Source organism: Ranitomeya variabilis, chromosome 4 (assembly GCF_051348905.1).
Source record: "Ranitomeya variabilis isolate aRanVar5 chromosome 4, aRanVar5.hap1, whole genome shotgun sequence".
Taxonomy (NCBI): Eukaryota; Metazoa; Chordata; class Amphibia; order Anura; family Dendrobatidae; genus Ranitomeya; species Ranitomeya variabilis.
The window spans coordinates 331,843,541-331,855,969 of record NC_135235.1 but is presented as its reverse complement, the minus strand read 5'-3'; the positions used below and the strand labels follow the sequence as shown (position 1 = coordinate 331,855,969).

Here is a 12,429-nt window from a genome sequence, read left to right as displayed (position 1 = left end):
AGGCATGGAAGAAGGTCATGTGGTCAAATGAGATCAAAATAGAAATTGTTGTTATAAACTCCACTTTCCATGTTTGGAGAAAGAAGAATTATGAGTACAACCCCAAGAACACTGTCCCATCCATGAAGCATGGTGGAGGAAACATCATACTTTTGGGGTGTATTTCTGCAAAAGGGACAGCACAACTGCACCCTATAGAAGGGAGGATGGATAGGCTCATTGTCATGATCCCAGTGCAGGGTTTGACCTGCACGCCAGGGGTTAATGTTTTGATCACAGTGCAGGCTCTGACCTGCACACCTGGGGCTTATTATTGGCCTCTCTTTGGTTCGGGGGAGCTTCTTATAGCCCTGGGAAGCTCCAATCTCTGTCAGTTATACTTTTGGTATTGGCTCAGTGTGTTGACCCCTATGTCCTTGTGTCTTGTGCCTGCAATCTAGCTTGTTTGTATGGTTCTGACTCCGCTCTGTTCCCCGGTGTGATTTTGCCTTTTTGATTCTGTACTGTGTATCTGCTTCTCCGGTTTTCTGACTCCTGCCACGTCCCTGACTGTTCTTGATTACCTTGCTCCTTGTGTACCACATTACCTCTCTCGTTTACTGACCTCGGCTTGTCTTGGATTGCGTCTCCCTCTGTTGCCCCATCCTTTTTCTGGTGTCCGGTTACTCCCTTTCCCTTCTCCTCTGTCCCTGTAGTGTCCTGCATACTCCAGCCACAGGACACTAAGCCCCGCCCCCTGCTGTCACCTGACCACAGGTCTTGTCAGTACACTCGCCATCTGGCGTTCTGCTCTCTCCAGCTGTGCTGTATTCGTGTTTTCTTGCCCAGCTTGGGCGCTGTGTGTACAGCTGTCACAGGTTGTCTGAGGCTCCGGGTTCTCACTGTCAAGGCAGCATAAACCGCTGGGAAGTGCCACCTGGTGATTTCTCCTGGTAGTTTGCCTTGATACTCATGTATCACACGATTTTGACCAACAACCTTCTTCCCTCAGTAACAGAATTGAAGATAGGTCTTGACTGGGTATTCCAGCATGACAATGACCCGAAACACATTGCCAGGGCTAGTCTACTAAGGAGTGGCTCTGTAAAATGCAAGAAGCTACTTGCTAGTCTACTAAAGAGTTGCTCTGTAAGAAGCATTTCAAGATCCTGGTGTGGCCTAGCCAATCTCCAGACATGAAAGTAATATAAAATATTTGGAAGGAGCTGAAACTCAATGTTGCTCAGCGACAGCACGGAAATCTGAAAGATCCGGTGGTGATGTAGTCAGTGATGGACTCTGGCCAAATATGTTTCTAGAGCCGTACATGAAGATGTCGTCCTCATCATGAAGTAGTTATTTCCCATGTCACGTGTAATGAATGTCTACTGCAGTATTGCTAAGGCCGATTCCAGTGTGTGTAAATGAGATGAGAATTAGCGTTATGGAAGATGAGTCTATGAGAAACATATTCAGCTTCGGTCTCCGAGGAACAATCTGCTTGTTGTCTGTGGCCTAAAATATATAGGTTTTGTTAGTAGATGTAAAGAAGAAAACTAAATATTGTAAAATAATAAATCTACTCATATGTTTCCCTTATTATCTCCAGTAATTGTATTATTACACAGGATATTTATGATATTATATCGGCTCATCATCTTTTCATTCAGGTCCCTACAATATCGGATCCTTTTAATCTTCTATATCAGATCATTTTCCTGATTTTCGCATCAAATATGGATATGGACAGAGACCAGATAGCAGAGAAAATATTACACCTCACCCTAGAGATCCTCTTCCGGCTTACTGGAGAGGTGAGAGATTCTGATGACATCACATTACATCATTCTTATCTATTGGAATAACAGATGGACAGAACTGGAGAGGTGAGGACTCTGGAAGTGTCTGTAGTGAGATTTATTAATGTGTCTCTCAATAACCAGGATTACACAGTAGTGAAGAAGACCTCTAGTGTGCTCGGTCTGGACCCCGTATCTGAGGGATGGGTAAGACCCCTAAGCCCAATCACGGGGCCTCCACCTCACAACCTGATACATGAGGACATCAATGACCAGAAGATCCTAGAACTCACCTACAAGATGATTGAGCTGCTGACTGGAGAGGTGACACTACTGGGAATGCTAGGACATTATACAGTAATGCTATGAAGGGACCAGTGGGCTGATGGTGTCATTGTATGTGTCAGGTTCCTATAAGGTGTCAGGATGTCGCTGTCTATTTCTCCATGGAGGAATGTGAGTATTTACAAGGACACAAAGATCTGTACAAGGACGTCATGATAGAGGTTCCCCAGCCCCTCACATCACCAGGTAATAGACAAGACTAAATACACAGGGCCTATATGTTATCTGCATGTAAAGAATTAATTCAGTCCTTGTATGTGTTTCCTCCAGATCTATTCAGTGAGAGGACAACTCCAGAGAGATGTGCCCGCTCTCTTCTTCCGCAGGACTGTAAACAAGAAGATACCAATGTTCCTCTGGATCATCAGGTAGATGGAGAGAATGTGTCGTGAGATCCACCCTTTGATGTATAGACAGCTGTGAAGGTCTTGTGCTCAGTATTATATGTTTTACACTTCTGTAATGAGATGGCAGGAATAGAGCTGACCATAGATGTAACTTCTCCATCTGTCTGTGACTTTTACAATATTTGTTTCAGGGTGAAGATCTGACCTATTTTAATACTACAGAAACATATGTGAGGGGTGATGAGCGATGTAAAGGGGAGATTCCTACATATGACTACCCAGGTGAGTAGTGACCACTAAATGCTGAGAAGTCACAGATTCTTCTCAATCACTGGCTGTGACTGCTTTTTCGGTGGTATAGTCTGGCCATATCGCAATCGTGTGATCACCATTATGCCTGTACACCACAACATTATCCTTCATCCAAACAGTACACCGCTGCGCTCTGCTCTCACTTTCTGGCCGGCATTCAGAGCAGGAAGCAGACGGCAAGGGACCTGAAGGACACCGACGGGTGAGTATGTACTGTTTGTTTTTTTACGTTTACGCTGGTAACCAGGGTAAACATCGGGTTACTAAGCGCGGCCCTGCGCTTAGTTACCCGATGTTTACCCTGGTTACAAGCGAAGACATCGCTGGATCGCTGTCACACACAACGATCCAGCGATGTCAGCGGGTGATCAAGCGACGAAAGAAAGTTCCAAACGATCTGCTACGACGTACGATTCTCAGCAGGGTGTCTGATCGCAGTAGCGTGTCAGACACAGCGATATCGTAACGATATCGCTAGAACGTCACGAATCGTAACGTCGTAGCGATGGAAATTTCAATGTGTGACGGTACCCTTACACTGTTTGTTGGTTTTGCATTCCAGATTTGGAAGGCAGATTGAACAAACAGTTGATCACCATCCTTTACTGGTTCATCCTATAAAGTTTTGTACTAGATTGTGAAGGTCATTGTCTTGGTGAATAATTCAGTATTTTTTAAATAACTTGCCATTTTTACGAACAGTTTAAGTAGAAATGTTCAGAAATATAAATTTCAATGATATTTTAGTAACTTTTTTTTTTATTCTTGGCAGATGACTGTAACTGGAGATCAGAGGGACAAATGATATCTTCAATTTTTAAATTAGATGATCTTGAGATCCCCCAGGATACAATTGAAGTGAATGCCATTACTCCAGATATATCATCATTCCTTAACAGCGAAGATCTACCATTTGATCCATTGAAACAGTTACTGTGTTCTGATTCATTACCGACTACTAAAGAAAATCAAAGTCACAAAATAAGCATTAAAAAACAAATTGATCCTAAAATAAAGAAGCCATTTTCACATTCAGAATGTGGAAACAGTTTTCCCTTCGAAAAATATTTTCTAAAACATCAAAAAATGTGTACAGCAGAAAATAGATTTTTTTGTTCCAAGTGTGGGAAATGTTTTAGCCAGAAATCAGATCTTGTTAGTCACCAGAGAATTCACTCAGGGGAGAAGCCATTTTCATGTTCAGATTGTGGGAAATGTTTTACAGAGAAATCAAGTCTTATCAGACATCAGCGATCTCACACAGGGGAGAGACCTTTTTCATGTTCAGAATGTGGAAAACGTTTTAACCAGAAATCAGATGTTGTTATACATCAAAGAACACACACAGGGGAGAAGCCATTTTCATGTTCAGAATGTGGAAAATGTTTTGTCAAGAATATATCTCTTCTTAGTCACCAGAGATGCCACACAGGTGAGAAGCCTTTTTCCTGTTTAGAATGTGGGAAATATTTTAAACAGAAATGCAATCTTGTTATGCACCAAATAACTCACACAGGGGAGAAGCCTTTTTCATGTTCAGAATGTGGAAAATGTTTTAAATGGAAAACGATTCTTGATAGCCACCAGAGAACCCACAGAGGAGAGAAGCCTTTTTCATGTTCAGAATGTGGGAAATGTTTTACAGACAAAAATAATCTTATCGTACATCAGAGAACTCACACAGGGGAGAAGCCTTTTTCATGTTCAGAATGTGGGAAATGTTTTAGCCAGAAATCAGATGTTGTTATACACCAAAGAACCCACACAGGGGAGAAGCCATTTTTATGTTCCGAATGTGGGAAATGTTTTACAAAGAAATCACAGCTTATCACACATCAGAGAACTCACACAGGGGAGAAACCTTTTTCATGTTTAGAATGTGGAAAAAGTTTTAAACAGAAATCACATCTTAATACACATCAGAGAATGCACACAGGGGAGAAGCCTTTTTCATGTTCAGATTGTGGGAAATGTTTTGTACAGAAATCACATTTTAATACACATCAGAGAACTCACACAGTGGAGAAACCCTTTTCATGTTCAGAATGGAAAATGTTTTGCACTGAAATCACACCTTATTAAGACAGCAAAGACTTCACACAGGGCCTTTTTCATGTTCAGAATGTGGGAAATGTTTTAACCAGAAATCGCATCTTGATAGCCACCGGAGAACCCACACATGGGAGAACGCCACAACTACTCAACTGGTCTCTGTACAAACTAGAAATGCCTTAGCTGCACAACTAAAATACCACCTCTGGCCTAACTCCCTAATAGGTTGTTGAGGGGTTTCTCATACCTCCTGAGGAAGCAGCAACATGCTGTCAACAAGGGGAAAGGAAAGTGTGAAGTAAGATACGAAAACCCTGGATGAGATGCTAAAACACATTCATATAGGGCAAAGTAGGAAAACTAAAGAGTGCTAGAAGAAAAAAGTACTGGAGGGAAAACAAACAGACTCACTGCAAGAATACAACTGGATTTACCAAGCAAGGCCTTAGCCTTTACCCTTAGCTGAAGGCCTGGAACTCCTAAAAATACATTCAGCAAAAGGTATAGCCAGCAAGGAAGTTGTTGTGAATTCTGTTGTGGGTTCTGCTCTTGGGCTCCCTCCGGTGGTTATAAGTGGTAGTGCTGCTGTTTGTCCTTCACAGCAGTCATCACGTGCGTCCACTTCGGACGGAGCTATTTAGTCTGGCTTCACCCTTTAGTGAGTGCCAGTTGTTCATTGTTTCTGGAGGATTCACATCCCTTCCTGGTCGCTCCTGCTTGCAGTTCATTTCTACAAGATAAGTTCTGCTTGTTTTTCTGCCCACATGTTGTGGGCCTCATTGTTCAGTGCATTGCATGTTTTTTCTTGTCCAGCTTTATCTGTGTAAGGATTTATGCAGCCAAGCTGGAATCTCTGGAGAGGCAGATTTACCCTCCATGTCTTTAGTTAGATGTGGAGTTTTTTTTTTGTATTATCTGTGGTGGACATTTCATAGTATTTTAATACTGACCGCATAGTTCTCTGTCCTATCTTTTCTATCTAGCTAGATTGGCCTCCTTTGCTAAATTCTGTTTTCAGTCTGTGTATGTTTTTTCCTCTCCTCTCACAGTCAATATTTGTGGGGGGCTGCCTATCCTTTGGGAATTTTCTCTGAGGCAACATAGTTTTCCCTTTTCTATCTATAGGGTTAATTAGTCCTCCGGCTGTGTCGAGGTGTCTAGGATTGGTAGGTACATCCCACAGCTGCTTCTAGTTGCGGTGTTAAGTTCAGGGTCTGCGGTCAGTACAGTTACCACATTCTCCAGAGTACGTCTCATGCCGCTCCTAGGCCACCAGATCATAACAGTACAACTGGCCAACAATGAGTTAACCGCATCTCAAAAGAAGGGAAAGAAAGTGCTGAGCCATTTTTTTTTCTGTACTCTGTTGTGTTTTTTTTCCCTCTTCACCTCTCGGTGGCTCAAGAGTTAGGCGCTGGCATGGATGTTCAGGGACTTGCTTCTCGTGTGGATCAACTTGCTGCTAGAGTACAGGGTATTACTGATTACATTGTGCAGACTTCTGTTTTAGAGCCTAGAATTCCTACCCCCGATCTGTTTTTTGGGGACAGGTCCAAATTTCTGAGCTTTAAAAATAACTGTAAACTGTTTTTTGCTCTGAAGCCCCGTTCCTCTGGTGATCCCATCCAGCAGGTAAAAATTGTCATATCTCTGTTGCGTGGCGACCCTCAGGATTGGGCATTTTCCCTGGAATCTGGGAATCCGGCCTTGCTTAATGTAGACACCTTTTTTCAGGCGCTTGGGTTATTGTATGATGAACCTAATTCTGTGGATCATGCTGAGAAAACCTTGTTGGCCCTGTGTCAGGGTCAAGAAGCGGCAGAATCATATTGCCAGAAATTTAGAAAATGGTCTGTGCTTAGTAAGCTAAGTGGAATGAGGATGCTTTGGTGGCAATTTTCAGAAAGGGTCTTTCTGAATCTGTTAAAGATGTTATGGTGGGGTTCCCCACGCCTGCAGGTCTGAGTGATTCTATGTCTCTGGCCATTCAAATTGATCGGCGCTTGCGTGAGCGCAGAGTTGTGCACACTATGGCGTTGTCTTCCGAGCGGAGTCCTGAGCCTATGCAGTGTGATAGGATTGTGTCTAGAGCTGAACGCCAAGGATTCAGACGTCAGAATAGGTTGTGCTTTTACTGCGGCGATTCTGCTCATGTTATTTCTGATTGCCCTAAGCGTGCCAAGAGAATCGCTAATTCTGTTACCATCAGTACTGTACAACCTAAATTTCTGTTATCTGTGACCCTGATCTGCTCATTATCGTCATTTTCTGTCATGGCATTTGTGGATTCAGGCGCCGCTTTAAATTTGATGGACTTAGAATTTGCCAGACGTTGTGGTTTTCCCTTACAGCCTTTGCGGAGTCCTATCCCTTTGAGGGGCATTGATGCTACACCATTGGCTAAAAATAAAACTCCGTTTTGGACACAGTTAACCATGTGCATGGCGCCAGCCCATCAGGAAGATTGTCGTTTCCTGGTGTTGCATAATTTGCATGATGCTATTGTGCTGGGGTTTCCATGGTTACAGGTGCATAATCCGGTGTTGGATTGGAAATCTATGTCTGTGACTAGTTGGGGTTGTCAGGGGGTTCATGATGACGTTCCTCTGATGTCAATTTCCTCCTCCCCATCTTCTGAAATTCCTGAGTTTCTGTCAGATTTCCAGGATGTTTTCGATGAGCCCAAGTCCAGTTCCCTTCCACCGCATAGGGACTGTGATTGTGCTATTGATTTGATTCCAGGCTGTAAGTTCCCTAAGGGCCGACTTTTCAACCTGTCTGTGCCTGAACATGCCGCCATGCGGAGTTATGTTAAGGAGTCTTTGGAGAAGGGGCATATTCGGCCATCTTCTTCTCCATTGGGAGCAGGTTTTTTTTTTTGTTGCCAAGAAGGATGGCTCCTTGAGACCCTGTATTGATTATCGCCTCTTGAATAATATCACGGTCAAATTCCAATACCCTTTGCCTTCTGATTTGTTTGCCAGGATTAAGGGGGCTAGTTGGTTTACTAAGATTGACCTTCGAGGGGCGTATAATCTTGTTCGTATTAAGCAGGGTGACGAATGGAAAACTGCGTTTAATACGCCCGAGGGCCATTTTGAATATCTTGTGATGCCATTCGGACTCTCTAATGCCCCATCTGTGTTTCAGTCCTTCATGCATGATATTTTTCGGAATTATCTTGATAAATTCATGATTGTATATTTGGATGATATTTTGATTTTTTCAGATGATTGAGAGTCTCATGTGAAACAAGTCAGGATGGTATTTCAGATCCTTCGTGATAATGCCTTGTTTGTGAAGGGGTCTAAGTGTCTCTTTGGAGTACAGAAGGTTTCTTTTTTGGGCTTCATTTTTTCTCCATCATCTATAGAAATGGATCCGGTTAAGGTTCAGGCCATTCATGATTGGATCCAGCCCACATCCGTGAAGAGCCTTCAGAAATTTTTGGGCTTTGCTAATTTTTATCGCCGTTTCATTGCCAACTTCTCCAGTGTGGTTAAACCCCTGACCGATTTGACGAGGAAGGGCGCTGATGTAACGAATTGGTCCTCTGAGGCTGTTTCTGCCTTTCAGGAGCTTAAGCGCCGATTTACTTCTGCCCCTGTGTTGCGTCAGCCGGATGTTTCTCTTCCTTTTCAGGTTGAGGTTGATGCTTCTGAGATTGGGGCAGGGGCCTTTTGTCTCAGAGGAATTCTGATGGTTCCTTGATGAAACCGTGTGCCTTCTTTTTTCGAAAGTTTTCGCCTGCGGAACGCAATTATGATGTCGGCAGTCATGAGTTGTTGGCTATGAAGTGGGCATTTGAGGAGTGGCGACATTGGCTTGAGGGGCCAAGCACCGTATTGTGGTCTTGACCGATCATAAGAATCTGATTTACCTCGAGTCTGCCAAACGGCTGAATCCTAGACAGGCCCGATGGTCCCTGTTTTTCTCCCGCTTTGATTTTGTTGTCTCGTATCTTCCGGCTTCTAAGAATGTTAAGGCTGATGCCCTCTCTAGGAGATTTTTGCCTGATTCCCCTGGGGTTCTTGAGCCGGTTGGTATTCTGAAGGAGGGGGTGATTCTTTCTGCCTTCTCCCCTGATTTGCGACGGGTTCTTCAGGAGTTTCAGGCTGATAAACCTGATCGCTGTCCAGCGGGGAAACTGTTTGTTCCTGACAGATGGACTAGTAAAGTGATTTCTGAGGTTTACTGTTCTGTGTTGGTTGGCCATCCTGGGATTTTTGGTACCAGAGATTTGGTTAGTAGGTCCTTTTGGTGGCCTTCTTTGTCACGGGATGTGCGTTCTTTTGTGCAGTCCTGTGGGACTTGTGCGTGGGCCAAACCTTGCTGCTCCCGCGCCAGTGGGTTGCTTTTGCCTTTGCCGCTCCCTGAGAGGCCTTGGATGCATATTTCTATGGATTTTATTTCGGATCTTCCTGTTTCCCAGAGGATGTCGGTTATCTGGGTGGTCTGTGACCGGTTTTCTAAGATGGTTCATTTGGTACCTTTGCCTAAATTGCCTTCCTCTTCTGAGTTGGTTCCGTTGTTTTTTCAGCATGTGGTTCATTTGCATGGCATTCCGGAGAATATTGTGTCCGATAGAGGTTCCCAGTTTGTTTCTAGGTTTTGGCGGTCCTTTTGTGCTAAGCTGGGCATTGATTTGTCTTTTTCTTCCGCATTTCATCCTCAGACAAACGGCCAAACCGAGCGAACTATCCAGACTTTGGAAACTTATTTGAGATGCTTTGTGTCTGCCGATCAGGATGATTGGGCGGCTTTCTTGTCATTGGCCGAGTTTGCCCTTAATAATCGGGCTAGTTCTGCTACCTTGGTTTCACCATTCTTTTGTAATTCTGGGTTTCATCCTCGTTATTCTTCAGGGCAGGTTGTGTCTTCTGATTGTCCTGGGGTGGACTCTGTGGTTGACAGGTTGCAGCAAATTTGGGCTCATGTTGTGGACAATTTGGTGTTGTCTCAGGAGGAGGCTCAGCATTTTGCCAACCGTCGTCGGCGTGTGGGTTCCCGGCTTCGGGTTGGGGATTTGGTCTGGTTGTCTTCTCGTCATGTTCCTATGAAGGTTTCTTCCTGAAGTTCAAGCCTCGGTTTATTGGTCCTTATAGGATTTCTGAGATTATCAATCCAGTGTCTTTTCGTTTGGCCCTTCCAGCCTCTTTTTCCATCCATAATGTTTTTCATAGATCTTTGTTGCGGAAATATGTGGTGCCCGTGGTTCCCTCTGTTGATCCTCCTGCCCCGGTGTTGATTGATGGGGAGTTGGAGTATGTTGTGGAGAAGATCTTGGATTCTTGTTTTTCAAGACGGAGGCTTCAGTATCTTGTCAAGTGGAAGGGTTATGGCCAGGAGGATAATTCTTGGGTTTTTGCCTCCGATGTTCATGCTGACGATTTGGTTCGTGCCTTCCATTTGGCTCGTCCTGATCGGCCTGGGGGCTCTGGTGAGGGTTCGGTGACCCCTCCTCAAGGGGGGGGTACTGTTGTGAATTCTGTTGTGGGTTCTGCTCTTGGGCTCCCTCCGGTGGTTATAAGTGGTAGTGCTGCTGTTTGTCCTTCACAGCAGTCATCAGGTGCGTCCACTTCGGACGGGGCTATTTAGTCTGGCTTCACCCTTTAGTGAGTGCCAGTTCATTGTTTCTGGAGGATTCACATCCCTTCCTGGTCGCTCCTGCTTGCAGTTCATTTCTACAAGATAAGTTCTGCTTGTTTTTCTGCCCACATGTTGTGGGCCTCATTGTTCAGTGCATTGCATGTTTTTTCTTGTCCAGCTTTATCTGTGTAAGGATTTATGCAGCCAAGCTGGAATCTCTGGAGAGGCAGATTTACCCTCCATGTCTTTAGTTAGATGTGGAGGGTTTTTTTGTATTATCTGTGGTGGACATTTCATAGTATTTTAATACTGACCGCATAGTTCTCTGTCCTATCTTTTCTATCTAGCTAGATTGGCCTCCTTTGCTAAATTCTGTTTTCAGCCTGTGTATGTTTTTTCCTCTCCTCTCACAGTCAATATTTGTGGGGGGCTGCCTATCCTTTGGGAATTTTCTCTGAGGCAAGATAGTTTTCCCTTTTCTATCTATAGGGTTAATTAGTCCTCCGGCTGTGTCGAGGTGTCTAGGATTGGTAGGTACATCCCACGGCTGCTTCTAGTTGCGGTGTTAAGTTCAGGGTCTGCGGTCAGTACAGTTACCACATTCTCCAGAGTACGTCTCATGCCGCTCCTAGGCCACCAGATCATAACAGGAAGTGCAGCAATGGGAAGGGGGAACATATAAAATCCAGCCCAGAATGTGATAGGGAAAATAAAAATTAGAAACAATTGATGAGGAGCAAACCAAGAAAGGAAAACAAATATTCCTTATCTGGGCCTTTGGGGAACACTTGTTTATTGTAGTAACATTTTTGCATGCACTATTGCTATTTTGGAAGTCAGTCTTTTTTACCTTGCTTATTATGACATGGTGATTGTGCTTTGTTGCAAAAATGTATTCCCCTACTTTCTTGTCTGTTTTGCTTTTAATACTCATTCTTGTGTATGTTTTGGTATCAATAAAGTATCTTTTTCATTTTTTTGACATCCTAGCTTATATTGTTTTACTTTGGACTATTGGTGCCTGATATACGCCTATCCTTCCTTTAATCAATGTCAGCAAAGACTGACACTTTATTCTCAATCCCATCCACAAGGTCATTAATAAAGAGATTAAAAGAAATCGGTCCTAGCACAGATCGCTGCAGTCCCCCCACTGCTCCCAGTACGGATCGCTGTGGTCCCCACTGCTTCTTGTACAGATCCCTGCAGTCCCCATTGCATCCTGTACAGATCAATGCGGTCCCCATTGCTCCCAGTACAGATCCCTGCAGTCCCCACTACTCCCAGTACAGTTCACTGCAGTCCCCACTACTCCCAATACAGACCTTGTGGTCCCCACTGCTCCCAGTACAGTTCCCTGCGGTCCCCACTGCTGACTATATCGCATTTAAAGAACGTACCATTTATGACAACTCATTGTTTCCTGTCATTTAGCCAATTCCTTACCCATCTGCATATAGTTTCCCCCAGTCTTAGCTTCTGTAGCTTCAGTGTAAGTGTCACGGTGTGACCCGACCCAATGGATGGTCAGTCAACGGATGGCACAACTCACAAACAACGGATGGAAAAGATGGGATGAAGGCCCTACCTGTAGGGAATGGGGGATGGTCACCACCTGAGCTCAATCCTGAGCCTGTCCCTGCACTCACCTAACGCCTTATGCGGGTCCTTCCCCCCACCACCGTCAGGATACCTTATCCCTATTAGTCACCTATTACTGTCCTGGCTTGTGCACTGGATGGCAAGGAGCACTAGCCTCACCTCTGTAGATAATACACAGGGGAAAGTGACAAAAACAAAGGGACAAGGTAAAAAAACACCACACTTAGCTTATGAACACCGCTGCTAAGCTCCACACTGCAGAAAACAACAGCAACTGGACTCCAATCACCAGACATGGCTGACACCAGATAGCTGTTCCTAATAGGCTGGTCTCCAGAAGGAAACTGTATCACCAACCGTTAACTGATGCATCAGTTGACCTTTTAAAGGATGGTGGGAGTGGT

The 12,429-nt window shown here is 44.3% G+C and overlaps 1 protein-coding gene across 5 annotated transcripts in view; it reads left to right on the top strand.

Annotated features, from left to right (window-relative positions):
* The window catches only part of LOC143764696 (uncharacterized), a 53,042-nt gene extending 41,637 nt beyond the window's left edge, over positions 1–11,405 (top strand). For 4 of the 5 annotated variants that reach the window (XM_077250539.1, XM_077250540.1, XM_077250541.1 and 1 more), the window contains 6 exons: positions 1,650–1,793; positions 1,923–2,102; positions 2,186–2,309; positions 2,394–2,491; positions 2,662–2,752; positions 3,555–11,405. In XM_077250539.1, the coding sequence (XP_077106654.1) occupies positions 1,716–1,793; positions 1,923–2,102; positions 2,186–2,309; positions 2,394–2,491; positions 2,662–2,752; positions 3,555–4,864 (1,881 nt within the window). In that variant the 5' untranslated portion in view covers positions 1,650–1,715 and the 3' untranslated portion in view covers positions 4,865–11,405. The remainder of the gene's footprint in view (positions 1–1,649; positions 1,794–1,922; positions 2,103–2,185; positions 2,310–2,393; positions 2,492–2,661; positions 2,753–3,554) is intronic. The other variant, XM_077250543.1, reaches the window with a different exon arrangement.
* The last annotated feature ends 1,024 nt before the right edge of the window (positions 11,406–12,429 follow it).